The 16,673-nt window shown below is 33.0% G+C and overlaps 1 protein-coding gene and 1 long non-coding RNA gene across 2 annotated transcripts; one reads left to right on the forward strand and one right to left on the reverse strand.

Annotated features, from left to right (window-relative positions):
• Window positions 1-39: 39 nt before the first annotated feature.
• Window positions 40-6,286, reverse strand: LOC123917780. Its single transcript, XR_006812554.1, has 4 exons — window positions 5,952-6,286; window positions 4,893-5,010; window positions 2,004-3,721; window positions 40-1,057 (listed from the first exon to the last, which is right to left on the reverse strand). It is a non-coding gene; the product is annotated as an uncharacterized LOC123917780 (long non-coding RNA).
• Window positions 6,287-13,561: 7,275 nt separating this feature from the next.
• LOC123917776 (protein SRG1-like) lies at window positions 13,562-16,155 on the forward strand. The gene is made up of 4 exons (XM_045969600.1): window positions 13,562-13,959; window positions 14,849-15,096; window positions 15,239-15,563; window positions 15,648-16,155. Exons 1-4 carry the CDS (start codon window positions 13,723-13,725, stop codon window positions 15,903-15,905), a joined length of 1,068 nt encoding a protein of 355 aa, XP_045825556.1. The 5' UTR covers window positions 13,562-13,722; the 3' UTR covers window positions 15,906-16,155.
• The last annotated feature ends 518 nt before the right edge of the window (window positions 16,156-16,673 follow it).

Raw genomic sequence — 16,673 nt, forward strand, 5'->3', positions numbered from 1 at the left:
ATTTATTAAAAATGTGGAATAGTCATTGCATCAAGGGTCATCTCAACATGCATTTTAAATTATTAATACACATTAATAATAAAATTGCATTTAGGCCAACAATCGGTTACCAAAGCTCAAATATAGAATTTTGCATTCAAAGTCATCAAGGGACATATAATTAATCATGCATATAAGGTAACCAAAGCACACTACTACCGTGCCAATTTATCATTATAAAGAAAGCATTATATAGCCACTATATCAAGGGTTGTTTTGAGCTGTATGTCAAGTTATGAGTAAGTTCATAATGAAAATGCATTTCAACAAACAATATAGGGTCATTGAGACTCGAACACAATTTTCGATTGTAAAGCTTGAGTCTAGCACTTGTTCCCATAAACTCCATTTAGGGACATTGAGGGACATATACTCAATTTTGCATCGAAAGCACCAAGACACACAACCATCTTTCCAATTTACCGTCATGAATAAAACGTTCATATTCAAATTATTAGCCTTCTTAGGTAAGAATAATCAAGATTCACCAATTTAGCACATTGTTGGATAATCAAGATATTCACATTTAAATTGCATTCATACCATCAATAGGGACATCGAGGAACATATATTCAATTTACGGATATCAAGGGACATATATTCAATTTTGCATCGAAGGCGTCAAGGTTCTTCTCCACTTACATTAGTGGTTATGAATAACTATTCACATTGAAATTGCATTTAGGCCATCAATTTTATGGACATCGACCGAGGGACAAAAACACAATTTAGGGAGATCAAGGGACATACCGACATTTTAGGGACATATACTCACTAAGAGGTCCACCAACATCCACTCCACAAATATGGGCAATCAATTATGTCTTTGAAAGCACAAATTGACCAAGTTCGTCGCGGATGCATATTCCAATCCCAACTCTATTTAAATGTGTCGCAAAGGAGTCGGGATGTTCCGATTAACAGCGGTCGAATATGTCTGCGCCGCATCAGGCTCAGCCACTGTAGCATTCAGCAAAGCACCCACCCTTATCAGACCCGAATCAGTCACATGTTCTGCCTGCATAAAACCTGAAACAGATCACTACATCTGCGCTAAATTCCAACATTAAACAAAACAAAGCAGAATTATGAACATCTAGTTTAGGGACATCGAGGAACATATATTCAAAAGACATCGAGGGACATATATTCAATATTGCATCTAAGGCACCAAGGGTCATCTCCATTTTAGGGAACATATATTGAATTTACATTTGAAATTATGAAGCGTTCACATTGAAATTACATTCAGACCATCAATTTTATGGACATCGAGGGACATACTCTCAATTTAGGAACATCGAGGTACATAAACTCAATTTAGGGACATCAATGCACATAAACTCAATTTTGGGACATCAAGGGATATATACTCAATTTCGCATCGAAGGCACCACGACACACAACCATCTTCCTTATTTACCGTTATGAGAAAATCATTATTAAGAGTCATCTCGACTTGCATTTCAAGTTATGAATAAAACTTTCATATTCAAATTACATTTAGACCATAAAATAAGAATTCATAACGTAAACCACATTTTTCATAAAAATCCATCTCGTTAGGGTCATCCGAACACATGATCTCAATACTCGACTTAAGAATTCTTTTAGCCATTATACAATTTTTTACTTTCCAAAATAGCTTTCATAGGTTTGATTTATCAAGATTCACCAATTTAGCACATTGTTGGATAATCAAGATTAAGCGTTCACCTTTAAAATACATTCAGACCATCAATAGGGACATCGAGGAACATATATTTAATTTACCGACACCGACGAACATATATTCAATTTTTTCATCTAAGGCACCAAGGGTATTCTCCACTTACATTTGTAGTCGTCAATAAGCATTCACATTGAAATTGCATTCAGACCATCAATTTTAAGGACATCGAGGGACTAAAACTCAATTTAGAGATATTGAGGGTCATACCATCAATTTATGAACATATACTTACCAAGAGGTTCACCAACATCCACTCCACAAAGAAGGGCAATCAATTTTGTCTTTGAAAGCACAAACTAACCAAGTTTGTCACGGATGCATATTCGAATCCCAACTCTATTTAAATGTGACGCAAAGGATCATCCTGTATCAGACCCGAAGCAGTCGCAGGTTCAGCCTGCATCAGACCTGAAACAGAACAGAATCTCTGCGCCAAAAAGTTCCGACATTTAAGTAACTGATGAACACAATTTATAATAATATATTTTGCTGTTAAAAAAAAAAGTAACCGATGAACACAATTTTCGACTATAAAGCTTGAGTCAAGCACTTGTTCCCAAACGTTGTTCCGTAAACTTCATAATAGGCAACAAAACAGACCAGAACTATGAACATCTAATTCAGGGACATCTAGGTCCATATATTCAATTTAGGGACATCTTGGGATATATATTCAATTTTGGGACATTGAGGGACATATATTCAATTTTGCATCTAGGGTGCCAAGGGACTTTTCCACTTACATTTGAAGTTATGAAGCATTGACATTGAAATTGCATTAAGACCATCAATGTAGGGACATCGAGGTAGATAAACTCAATATAAGGACATCGAGGGACATAAACTCAATTTAGGGACATTGAGGGACAATATACTCAATTTCGCATCTAAAGCACCAAGGCACACACACAATCATCTTTCTTATTTACCGTTATGAGAAAATCTAAGGGTCATCTAGCCTTGCATTTCAAGTTATGAATAAAATGTTCATATTCAAAATGCATTTAGACCATAAAATAAGAATTCATAGTACCATCAATTTAGTTTATCAAATTTAGGATCACATGATCCAAATATCAACCCAATATCATTCGCCGTCAATTCAATTTATCAAATTTCCAACCACATAATACAAATATCAAATTTCATATCCAATGTCATTCTCCGTCAATTCTGGTAATCAAATTTAGGACCACATAATTCATCTCCGTCAATTCAATTTATCAAATTTAGACCACAATCCAAATATCAAATTTTGTATCCAATGTAATTTGCCATCAATTCAGTTTATCAAATTCCACATCCAATGTCATTCTCCGACAATTTAGGACCACATCATCTAAATATCAAATTTTGTATTCGGGCACGATAGCATCATCTTTCCTCTTTATCAAATTTTGAACCATATAGCCTCAAATATCATTTTTTTTTCTATCCAACGCGTATTCAATTAATCAAGGGACAGATATTCAATTTTGCATCGAAGGCGTCAAGGGTCTTCTCCACTTACATTGGTGGTTATGAATAACTATTCACATTGAAATTGCATTTAGACCATCAATTTTATGGACATCAAGAGACATAAACTCAATTTAGGGACACCGACCGAGGGACAAAAACTCAATTTAGAGAGATCAAGGGACATACCGACATTTTAGGGACATATACTCACCAAGAGGTCCACCAACATCCACTCCACAAAGATGGGCAATCAATTATGTCTTTGAAAGCACAAATTGACCAAGTTCATCATGGATGCATATTCCAATCCCAATTCTATTTAAATGTGACGCAAAGGATGCACTAGTATTGAATTTGAATTGCCCCGGGGTCAGACTTTTCCAATTAACAGCAGCCGTATATGTGTGCGCAGAACCAGGCTCAGCCGTTGTAGCGAATTCAGCAAAGGACTATCCCGTATCAGACCCGGAGCAATCGCACGCATCAGACCTGAAACAGAACATAATCTCTACACTAAAAAATTCCAACATTAAAGTAAATGATAAACACAATTTTCGACTATAAAGCTTGAGTCTAGCACTTGTTCCCAAACGTTGTTCCCATAAACTTCATAATAGGCAACAAAACAGAACTATGAACATCTAATTTAGGGACATCAAGGTACATATATTCAATTTAGGGACATCTTGGGAAATATATTCAATTTAGGGACATTGAGAGACATATATTCAATTTTGCATCTAATGTGCCAAGGGACTTCTCCACTTACATTTGAGGTTATGAAGCATTCACATCGAAATTGCATTCAGGCCATCAATTTTATGGACATCTAGGTACATAAACTCAATATAAGGACATCAAGGGACATAAACTCAATTTAGGGACATTGAGGGACATATACTCATTTTTAAATCTAAAGCACCAAGGCACCACACACAACCATCTTTCTTATTTACCGTTATGAGAAAATCATTATCAAGGGTCATCTCGACTTGCATTTCAAGTTATGAATAAAAGGTTCATATTCAAATTGCATTTAGACCATAAAATAAAAATTCATAGTGTCATGAATTCAGTTTATCAAATTATGGATCACATGATCCAAATATCAAATTATGTATCCGATATCATTCGCCGTCAATTCAATTTATCAAATTTCGAACCACATAATTGAAATATCAAATTTCATATCCAATGTCATTCTCCGTCAATTCAATTTATCTCCGTCAATTCAATTTATCAAATATAGGACCAAATAATTCATCTCCGTCAATTCAATTTATCAAATTTAGACCACATAATCCAAATATCAAATTCCGTATCCAATGTAATTTGCCATCAATTCAGTTTATCATATTTCTAACCACATAATCAAAATATCAAATTCCACATCCAATGTCATTCTCCGTCAATTCGGTTTCTCAAATTTAGGACCACATAATCCAAATATCAAATTTCGTATCCAATATCATTCGGGCACGATAGCATCATATTTCCAATTTATCAAATTTTGAACCATATAGTGTCAAATATCATATTTTATTACAAGGCACAATACAATCATAATTGAATCTCATTGCGAGAAAAAGGTTTTGCAATTCAAAGCTGTTAATTTGCCTGGTAATTTTTAATATTTTCAATGAATGAGTGAAGTGAGTACCTGAGAGAAACGGGAGCAAGGTGCATCACATTGAAGCCATGTTAAGTCGCTATCCGTGTCAATATCAAGAAAATATGGCCTTGGTGGGTGCCCAATGTTGAGAGTCACATTATAAAACCTGTAAATGTTACAAGTAAGAATGAATTGTATTAGTGTGGAACCCATAATCACTCGATATCTAAAGAAGCAACGAAACACAACCAGCGGACACGACACTGACAGTACACATCGATAGTAACAATAATTTGAGAAAATAATATAATCGAATGTAAGCATGTATATCAATGTCGTGTCAGGCACCAATACATGTCAAACACCAAACACACTTTCAATCTGAACTATTGATTCTTTGTTTAATAATTACTCTTTTCGAGGAATAAAATAACAGAACAGAACAAAACATTGAGAGGGACAGGGCCCAAACAAAAGGCATGAAAGAAAGCAACATAGGAGAAATAAAATCATAAAGTGAAACTGAAGGAAAAAACAACAACAAAGAGAATGTAAACAAAGGAAATTCCTTTTACATACCCAAGAGGGTAAACATTTCCATGAACCGGGAACACGACCGATGAACCAGAACGAAAACGGTTCAAGAATGAAGGTGACAACAACGACGATGATGAAGAGGATTGAACCATATAACCTCAAATAAAATCACCCTTTCAATTTATGGAGTTTGAACCATATAGCCTCGAATATCATATTTTCTATCCAACGCAGCACAATACAACCATTCTAATTTATGGTATTTAAAACCATGTAGGCTTAAATGTCAAATTTCGAATCCAAAGTTATTATCTCAATTTATCGACGCATACATAAAGGTGTTTCGATCATAACATGCATTACAATTTACATGGTATGAATATGTTTGAGCAAAGAGAAAGACATAGTCATAAATAAACAAGAATCCAATTTTCTCTCCTAAAATCTCAACACCATAAGAAGAATCCAATTTTCTCGAATAGTAGATATCTCACTAAAATAAAGCTATAATGAATCAAGAATGGAAAAAGAAAGAGAAATGAACCAATTCAGAAGAGTTACAAAGGTTACCTTGAGAGAGCGCAGATTCGTTGAATGTGGAATCAAGAAACTATCTATTGTTTGTACTTTTTCTGCACGAATTTAAAAACACATTTCTAGGGTTTGAAGATTCTTCATGAACATTGACGCCAAACACGAATCGAGATGGAGAGAAAGAAATCTCGTTTTCGTTTTCTTAATTGATTGCAAATTACACTGTAAGAAAACGAAGAGCTTCTCGAATTCACCGTCGTCGTACAAGAAATCGGACGGCGGAGAAGGACTAGGGTTTGGAATGGGAATGGTGATCGGAGAGAATTTCATCTTTCAAAGTTCAAACCCAAAAACAAAGTCAAGTGTTTCACTCCAAGTGAATCATTACCGTTATATAAGTGATAAGTGACAGCTATACCGACTTCTTAAAAAAATGTATTTCTTTTATAAATAAAAAAATATTTTTAATGTGTATTTTTAATAGATTATTTATTTTTCTATTTTTAAAAAGGTTTAAATGTAATTTTTGTCCTTCTATTTTACTAAATCCACAATTTTGATCCTCCTATTATTTTATCCGCAATTTTAGTCCCCTATTTCTGTAAATGTAGATATTTGATCGCCCTCTTATTTTGGTTTTCAATTTTGATGATGTGTCACCTAATTAAATGACATGTCCACAAATCCTATCTCAACCGGCAGAAAATGTCAAAATTACTGGTGTTGGACGCCATGACCAGGGTTCGATCCCTCAATCCCTCCATTTTGTGTGTGTGTGAGTTTTCAATAGGGTGTCATTTCGGCTATGTACCAAAAAAAATAACATAACACTATATGTTTTGCTTATGTAGCAGACATGTCACATATAATTTTTTTTATTTATTCTCATTATTATTATTATTATTAGATTTTTTTTAGCAAATGGAGAGTATATGGTGAGTCACCTGCAACACCCTAGATAGATATAAATTGAAGCAGGAACAAAAAGAAAAGGGGGACATGAACCAAAATCTTCTCAAGCATGAAAAGCGAGATAAAAACTAAGTGACAAAAGTCAAACCTAGAAAAATGAAAAATAGCGAGAAAATAAGAAGCATAATAAACTAAGAGGAAATAAAAATGAAAAGAAAAAGAAAAAAGAACAAAGAAAGCTCAGTTTGACATCCTACTCCTAGAGCGGGTATTACAAACTTGAAAACTCTTCTGTAAATTCTTTTTCTTGGCCTTAAACACTACTTCAATGAAAAGCTATTCCCTAACAGGTGCACGGTTCTTCAAAAAATTGATTGTTGTCGCTCTCTCTTCCTCATTGGTATAAACATTTGCCCAATGTCACTACCATCATTTTTCTTTCAATAGTGCTGTGAAATTGCCAAATCATGATCAACATTAGGATTTAAAACATCATAGTAACAATGATTTGGGAAAAACTCATACCTCAACCGGATGGTTGGGGAGAGATTTCGGACATATAAATGGTATTAACTTCTTCAACCTGTACTACATGTACATGATCTACTCCAACAAAAAATGTTAGGAGTTTTTCTCCTGTTCCTCTCCTCTAAGTTTAATATATCTCCTACCGACATTATTTCGAACCCTCACAAATTTTGTATGGATCAATTTAGTGCCTGATAAAACTGATATCCAAATTAGTCATTGATATTTTCATATTAGGGACAAATTAGTCCTGATTAGTTATAATAGAGAGACTAATTTATTTTTAGTATGAAAATGTTGGAACAAATAGCACATTATGTGTGAATTGAAAATAAAATGTTTGAGTCCCACATCGGGTAATAGAACATATTAGTATGTATTGTAGTATTATATATTAATGTGTATTTTGAGTATAAAAGTAATAATAGAAAGAGTAGTAGAAAAAGTCAAGCATGTGTTCCTATTAAGAAGCATCAGTTATTTTTATGTGCTATATAAGTGTTAGTCTTTTGAGAAAGAAAAAAAACCTAGTTTTTTCAATAAGTGGAAGGAGTATGCCGACCGGCAATTAATTGTCCTTCATTGCACTTAATCGTTGAACCATCTATGGCCTTTGGTCATCATCTTATTTTGATCGTAGGCAACACACTAACAAGGAAAGGTTAGTTATATGTTTGGTTTATGTTATATCTATATGCTTCATAGTGGGTTTGTTATCCAAGCAAAGATGTTAAATTAATTTGATTGCTTATGAATATAATATGTGCTTACTTGTGAGTGATCAAATAGAAAAATATGTCTTGCAATTAAGCTTTAAAGATTAGATGATAATTTTGAAAGAGATTTTTCAATAGTTGTTATTCGTACATTAAGAAACAGTAGACAAGAAATTCAGCTATTGAATGTCTCCTTGCACTCATCTATATCTATATAACCATATGAACCTAATTGAACTGATATTAAGATAGTCATTGTTCTTTTAACAACGATCGATAATGAGAGTGTGGTCTTATTAATTTGTATGTCTGAGGATTACCATAAATTAATTTGGTGATGAATGATTTAGCATTATTTATGTTATGATTGTATCAAATCACAAGGCTGTTAATTTATGACAGTAAGCGATAATACTATTACTAATAGTATTACTATTATTATCATTATTGTTATTATTATTATGTTTTTAAGAGTGATCCTAATATCACTGGTTCCTTCAAATTTAAGAATGGTCATAGCACCATATTCCCTATAATTTGAATGGTCTTAGTTACCGTATAAGAATGGTCTCAGTACCATATTAGAATGGTCATAGTACCATATAAGAATGGACTTAAATCATAGCGCACTGGTTTAAGTACCATCATATTGAGGGTGTAATTCTTGCCCGATAACTACAGTGCAGTATTTATCGGTATCAGTAGAACTGGGCTGTTTTATCCTGGGGACTTCGTGGTTGATCGTCTGCCTTGCACAATTTTGGGCAGTGCCGCGAAACGTCTTAAAGAGAGCGTATCGACCCGCGACTCAATCCAGTAATCTCTTCGGTGACTGAAAATTATTTTTAACGATTTTTGAACCTTGAAAACAACAATTTTAAGACGTTTCTTTTCTGCCATGTCTACCGAAGAAATTACTGGCTCAGATTATGATATTGCGGACTAGAACAAACCGTTTCGGTTTGATGTAAATCACTTCAAATATTGGCAAAAAAAAAAAAAAAATTATGGTTTTATAATAACAAAAGAGTTGCTACTTTTGAAGAATGTGATTCCAATTTTACTTTAAAATTGAACAAGCTATAAGGATAAAATGGCTCAACGATATTCCCTCGAATTTCTGATAACATGTCTTCATTTTGAAGAAGAAGCTAGAAAGCAAAATCAGAAAAATGAAGTGCTTGTTGTCTTGAACAACAACACTAGAAAGAAATTCACATGTCTGAAGCCAACTGGCAAATTATTCAAGAATCAGATACACAATGTGAATTAAAACTCTATTAGAAACAGAAAATATCATCACTTTTATTGATGGCTGTTCAAGTTATATTTTCATACATCTTATGAAAAATAAAAGTGAGTGATGTTTTTGACATGTTCCAATTATATCGAACTGAAATTGAAAAGTAATTCAATAAAAAAAAATCAAATGATTTTGACAGAGGCACAAAAGTATGATTCCCACAATTTTCAATGAGTATGAAATTATCTTGAAACAACTACACTTTACTCTTTTGAGATGAACGGTAAAGCGAAAAATTTTAGAACATTTACCGAGCTAGTTGTTACAATCATGTTTAATTAATTTTGGCATTGCATCTCATTAGTGGAAAAAAATTATTAATTGATTGTTTTGTGCTAAGTAGAGTGCCTAAGCACAGGAACAAAATTTCTACTTTTGAAATTTTGAAGAAAAGACAATTTAATTTGTCTTATTTTTGAACTTGGAGTAGTTTGACGTATGTTCAAATTCCTAACTCCAAAAGAGTCAAACTCACTAGTAGAGCCTATGAATGTGTACTCGTTGAGTATGTAAAGCTTATAGGTTTTATGACCTATATGCTAAAGTGATCATAAAATCAAATGAAGTTGATTTCTATGAAAATGAATTTCTCTTTAAATTGAGAAATAGTGGGGGCACTAGTGGGGGTATTGCAACTTATCACACTCTAGTGATCAGAAGCAATGATGAGAACATCGAACAAGATGTTATGAACCTCGAAGAGGTAAGATAGCAATAGTTGCTAAAGAGTGTGAACCTTGTTACATGGTTTATACATTAGAAGAGAATCTATAACTAGTTTTCAAGAAGTGTTGTCTTCCTTGAAGGCTTATATATGGCAAGAGGCCATAAAAGAAAAGATAGATTCTTTAGGGTCTAACAAAAGGCCTGACATTTGAAATAATTGCCTCCTGAGTACAAACCAATGAGTTGTAATGAATTTTGAAAAAGAATCTCAAACATTATCCTTGTAGCGAAGGGTTTTAGATAAAAGAAAAAATATATAGATTTCTTCAACACTTTTTCTCCTGTACATGAATGACATTCATAATGGTACTAAAATTTCTTGATGCTATTTATAACTGAATAGATGTCAAAACTGTTTTTCCTTTGTTTTCATCGTGACTGGAAGAAGAAATTTATTTAGAACAACCTGAATATTTTGTAACTCATGGGTGGCAAGAAAATTAAAGTCTATAAGTAATATATACTTTGTATGGTCTTTAATAAGCCATAAGAAATGTCATGAAAAGTTGACAATTTCATGATATCAAATGAATTAAAAGTGAATGAAAGTGACAAATATATTTACTATAAACTAGTAAATAGCATTTGCATTATCATAAGTCTCTATGTAAATGATTTACATGTTTAGAGAAAACATTCATGTTGTGAATGAAATGAAATCATTGTTGTCTAACAACTTTGATAAAAAAGAGTTTGAAAAAGTAGATGTAATCTTAGTTATTGAGATTACTAATTTATAAATGAGAATTTCCTTAAATCAATCTCACAATGATGGGAAAGTTTTAAAGAAATATATTTACTGACTGCAAACTTGTTTGCATACTATAAGATCCAAATGTAAAAACTTTGGAAGAACACTGTTGAAAGTGTAAGACAATCAGAATATGAAAGCATTGTTGGCTGCTTTCGGTATGTCTCTGATTGTATTAGACCCGACATTGCATATGTCGTGGTATTTTTGTGAAGGTTTATCAGTAAACCTAATAATGAGCATTGATATGTTATTGAGAGGTTCATGAAATACCTTAAAAGGGTCATGAACCTCAGATTACATTTGCAGAGATTCTCTGTTGTGTTTGAAGAATACAGTAATGTAGATTGGAATATATTATCATATGATTCCAAAACAACTAGTAACTATATTTATTATAGTAGAGAAACTGTATCTTGGAAATAAAAGAAATAGACCATATTGGCTCAGTCCACTATGGAAATCTGAAATGATAACATTAACGATTGTTAGTGAAGGAGCAAGGTAGTTAAAATACTTGCTAGCTGAAATTCCTCTAAGGAATAATTTATGGCAGATGTGTTGATCCATTGCGATAGTACCGCGGCTATTGCATAAATTGAGAATCGTTATTATAACGATAAGAGACGTCAAATAAGAAGTAAACACAGCGTAGTGAGAGAGTTACTCTCAAAAGGAGCTGTAAGAATGGGTCATGTACACACTGATGAAAGTTTAGCAGATCCTTTGACGAAAGGAATAGCTAAAAATGAAGTCCATAATACATCCTAGAAGATGGGACTAATGCCTACTGAGAATTACTTATGATGGTAACCCAACCTAAAAGACTGGAGATCCCAAGAATTAGGTTTCAATGGGTAAACAACAAGTCGTGAGTAATAGGGAATGATCATGCAATTATAAGAGGCATGAATCCTGAAGCGCAAAGGATGAGGTAATAGAAACTCTTAATGAGATCTATACTCTGGATCAGAGGAGTACCTAGCTTCAGGGGTATTTTAGATAGACTCACCTATATGAATGTGGAACTGAGGCTGGTTTCTATGGAGTTTTGGGGCAAACTCCTAGAGCGTTCATGAAACTGGGATACACGTGCAGGGCCATTAAAGCACGGGCTTTTAAGATACACCTTAGGAAAGGTTGTGTGCGGGTTTGAGAAAAATCTGAGATAGAGTTCAAGACAAGCGTCACTCTTGTTAAATCGGGCTCTTACTCGCTATGTGAAGGTTCAAGACAAACGTCACCTTTGCTTATGCACAATCTTATAGAAGCATTATATGCTACTTTGGAATTTTCTTTTAAATTCAAGTGGGGGATTGTTGGAACAAATAGCACATTATGTATGAATTGAAAATAAAATGTTTGAGTCCCACATCGGGTAATAGAACATATTAGTATGTATTGTAGTATTATATATTAATGTGTATTTTGAGTATAAAAGTAATAATAGAAAGAGTAGTAGAAAAAGTCAAGCATGTGTTCCTATTAAGAAGCATCAGTTATTTTTATGTGCTATATAAGTGTTAGTCTTTTGAGAAAGAAAAAAAACCTAGTTTTTTCAATAAGTGGAAGGAGTATGCCGACCGGCAATTAATTGTCCTTCATTGCACTTAATCGTTGAACCATCTATGGCCTTTGGTCATCATCTTATTTTGATCGTAGGCAACACACTAACAAGGAAAGGTTAGTTATATGTTTGGTTTATGTTATATCTATATGCTTCATAGTGGGTTTGTTATCCAAGCAAAGATGTTAAATTAATTTGATTGCTTATGAATATAATATGTGCTTACTTGTGAGTGATCAAATAGAAAAATATGTCTTGCAATTAAGCTTTAAAGATTAGATGATAATTTTGAAAGAGATTTTTCAATAGTTGTTATTCGTACATTAAGAAACAGTAGACAAGAAATTCAGCTATTGAATGTCTCCTTGCACTCATCTATATCTATATAACCATATGAACCTAATTGAACTGATATTAAGATAGTCATTGTTCTTTTAACAACGATCGATAATGAGAGTGTGGTCTTATTAATTTGTATGTCTGAGGATTACCATAAATTAATTTGGTGATGAATGATTTAGCATTATTTATGTTATGATTGTATCAAATCACAAGGCTGTTAATTTATGACAGTAAGCGATAATACTATTACTAATAGTATTACTATTATTATCATTATTGTTATTATTATTATGTTTTTAAGAGTGATCCTAATATCACTGGTTCCTTCAAATTTAAGAATGGTCATAGCACCATATTCCCTATAATTTGAATGGTCTTAGTTACCGTATAAGAATGGTCTCAGTACCATATTAGAATGGTCATAGTACCATATAAGAATGGACTTAAATCATAGCGCACTGGTTTAAGTACCATCATATTGAGGGTGTAATTCTTGCCCGATAACTACAGTGCAGTATTTATCGGTATCAGTAGAACTGGGCTGTTTTATCCTGGGGACTTCGTGGTTGATCGTCTGCCTTGCACAATTTTGGGCAGTGCCGCGAAACGTCTTAAAGAGAGCGTATCGACCCGCGACTCAATCCAGTAATCTCTTCGGTGACTGAAAATTATTTTTAACGATTTTTGAACCTTGAAAACAACAGAAAATGACAATGATTAATTTAAATATTTTATTAGAAATTGAAAACAAAATAAATTGTAGTATATAGCAAGTTAGTATACGTAATAATGAAAAAAATGCGATAAGAAGCACCGAATTCAACGTGTGTGATCTATCTAACTTTGAATTTTGAAAAGGATGATTTTCAACGTAATTTTTTTGTCATCATCCGTGTAACCTTATCAACAACTTCCACTATTTATTAATTATTGCGAAACCTTATTGGACATATGAAAGCAATATGGACGTAACATCTATTTTGGTGCCCTCTGTCCAAGAGCTAGCAAAGGAACCGTTGACTCAAGTTCCAGATCGATATGTTCTTCAAGATCATGAAACTGCTGCACTATCTAACACTACCTCTTTACCTCAAGTTCCTGTCATTGATTTTGCCAAATTGTTGTCTCCAGATCTTAATCTCAAGGGACATGAGCTAGAGAAGCTACACTTTGCCTGTAAAGAATGGGGTTTCTTTCAGGTATTTGATTTAATATGTGTATGCTATTATCGAATAATGTCTTGTCAAATTATACACTCTGCAGTAACGTTGAGTAGTAACTAATTAAGCTTTTAGTGTATGTTTGGTTTTATGGTGAAAAAAAAATTGATTTTAGTTAAAAGTGAGTTAAATGTAAAGTATTTTATGTTGGAATACATTATACATTTATTTATATAAAAGTGAGTTGAACAATATCAAATTCAGTGTAAAATTTATGTTTGGACTTAAAAGTTACAAATTTTAGCTTGAAATTAGAATCAATTATGGAGACAAAATCAATGAAAACAACCAAATATGTTAAAATAAATTGGCTCCAAAAACGGAATTGAACCTTAACTATACTTAGATCCAAATGATTGGACTTAAGTAATTCATGAGCTTGAGAAAAAGATAAATGATTCAGATGAACTCATGTTTAAATTTTAGCTGAAATTATTTCTAGTCAGGGGCAAACCCACATAGAGGCACACTGTGGTCTGTGGCTATGTAGCCACACTAGAATTTTCAGTTTTTAATAGGTATATATACATATTTTTGTTATTTATTATCGTAACCTTCAATTTATATCACAAGAATGCTTCTTGCCTAGTGGTTAAGTAGTGCTCAATTAACCAAGGTGTCATGAGTTCGATTCTTGCCAAATGGAGGTTATTGAAAAATGCAATATTATTCAAATCATAAATGATTTATGAATTTTTTGAATTTTTAACCAAATACATCAACTTTCGTTGACCCATTTTCCCTTATATTTCGGGACGGAGGAAGTAGTATTTTAATTACTATTAAGTAAATGAATGTGCATAATACATATATATATTGATGCGGATGATTTTATAAACTAATATGTGTAACAATAAAATGATTGTAGCTGGTTAATCATGGAATAAGTAGTTCCTTGATTGAATATATGAAGAGAGACACTAAAACACTGTATGAACTACCAAAGGAAGAAAAGAAGAAGCTATGGCAGAAAGAAGGAGAGATTGAGGGATTTGGTCAGGCATTCATTTTATCTGAGGAACAGAAGCTTGAATGGGCAGATACTTTTTTCTTGACAACTCTACCTCCTCACTTAAGGAAACCCCTTATATACAACCAAATCCCCCAAACATTCAGGTTCAGTCGCGCGCACACACACTCACTCTTCTTTTTCTTTTTTTTTGTTGACGTCTTTCATTTTTTTACTAAAAAATTTACCAATACTTGTCTATCATTGTTTTTGTAAGTGACATTATCTATCATCCTTGTGCAAATGTAGAGAACATTTAGAGATATATTCTGCGGAATTGGAAAAACTTGCAATCAAAGTCATCGAACTTATGGCAAATGCTCTGGCAATAAATCCCAAGGAAATGACGGAGTTTTTCAACCCAGGAACTCAAATGTTAAGGGTAAATTATTATCCTCCATGCCCTCAACCAGAACGAGTCATTGGCTTAAAATCTCATTCTGATGTTGGTGGCCTAACCATCCTTCTTCAAATCGGTGATATAAATGGCCTTCAGATACGAAAGGATGGACAGTGGATTCCTGTTTTATCCCTGCCTAATGCTTTCATAATCAATATCGGAGATATGTTAGAGGTACGTCTTAGGTTTTTATATTTATTGAGTCTAACTCATTTAAAGTAAGAGATATCACTCTTTATAAACTCATTTAATGTGCAGATTATAACAAATGGAATTTATCCGAGCATTGAGCATCGAGCAACAGTTAATTCTGAGAAGGAGAGAATCTCCCTAGCTACTTTTTATGGACCTAACATGCAAGCAATTTTAGCTCCAGCACCAAGTCTTGTTACTCAAGAAACACCAGCACAATTTAGAAGAATTAGTGTTGTAGACCACTTTAATGGGTACTTTGCACAAGAGCTTCGTGGAAAATCATATCTAAATGAAATGAGGATCACAAAGGATGGAGAATGATTTTTTTTTAATGAGAAATATAATATTATATATATGAATTATGAAATAAAGACAAGAAAAAGTCAAAAATACAGATGGGTATTAGAAAGGGTGGAGAATAATAGCAACTCCTTTTTTTTTTAAAAAGATGATATTAGTAGCATTGTATAGGAGTTGGCTTAGATTAATATTGATGATAAGAAAAGTGTGCATGTCACAACTTATATATGCAAATAAAAATAAGTAAAACTTTCTTTGTTCTTTTTTTTCATTCAGTTTCATCTCTAATGAGTGTGTTACTGTCTAAAATTTGAGGGTTGATCTAAAACAATGAAGTCACCACTAAAATTTATTGAAATAGAAAAAATGTTGGAAAACCCTTTAAAACAAATAAGGTCTTTGAAACCAAATTTCGAATTCTGAAGTCGATTATGCGTAGGAAAGGTATTAGCACCTTAAGACATCCATTAAAAAACAGTAACCTTTAATTAATTGTGCTAAAATTTGTTAACTTTGAAATGTTTATTTTCTCCTTTTTATTGCAATGGAGAATTCAAAGCTACATGTAGTTCTATGGTAGAAAATGCTCGTGTGTTGGTTATAATTTTAAACAAAATTTTTGTCATTCGGTAAAAAGATGTGAGAGTTTGATTAAATAAAAAGATATTGAATGCATGAAGTTAATTGCGATGAGTTTGTTTGTGTTTTGAAAATGAGTTTAAAAACGATCAAGTTGCACAACTTGTGTAGTCCTAGCAACTCAAGGAGGATCAAAGAGATGCACATCCA

Source organism: Trifolium pratense, linkage group LG3, assembly GCF_020283565.1.
Source record: "Trifolium pratense cultivar HEN17-A07 linkage group LG3, ARS_RC_1.1, whole genome shotgun sequence".
Taxonomy (NCBI): Eukaryota; Viridiplantae; Streptophyta; class Magnoliopsida; order Fabales; family Fabaceae; genus Trifolium; species Trifolium pratense.

Excerpts from the sequence above, each read along its gene's own strand:
- LOC123917776 (XM_045969600.1), top strand. The coding sequence starts at position 13,723 with ATGGACGTAACATCTATTTTGGTGCCCTCTGTCCAAGAGCTAGCAAAG. Across the intron at positions 13,960-14,848 it reads AAGAATGGGGTTTCTTTCAG|CTGGTTAATCATGGAATAAG; the intron begins GTATTTGATTTA and ends AAATGATTGTAG. Across the intron at positions 15,564-15,647 it reads ATATCGGAGATATGTTAGAG|ATTATAACAAATGGAATTTA; the intron begins GTACGTCTTAGG and ends TTTAATGTGCAG.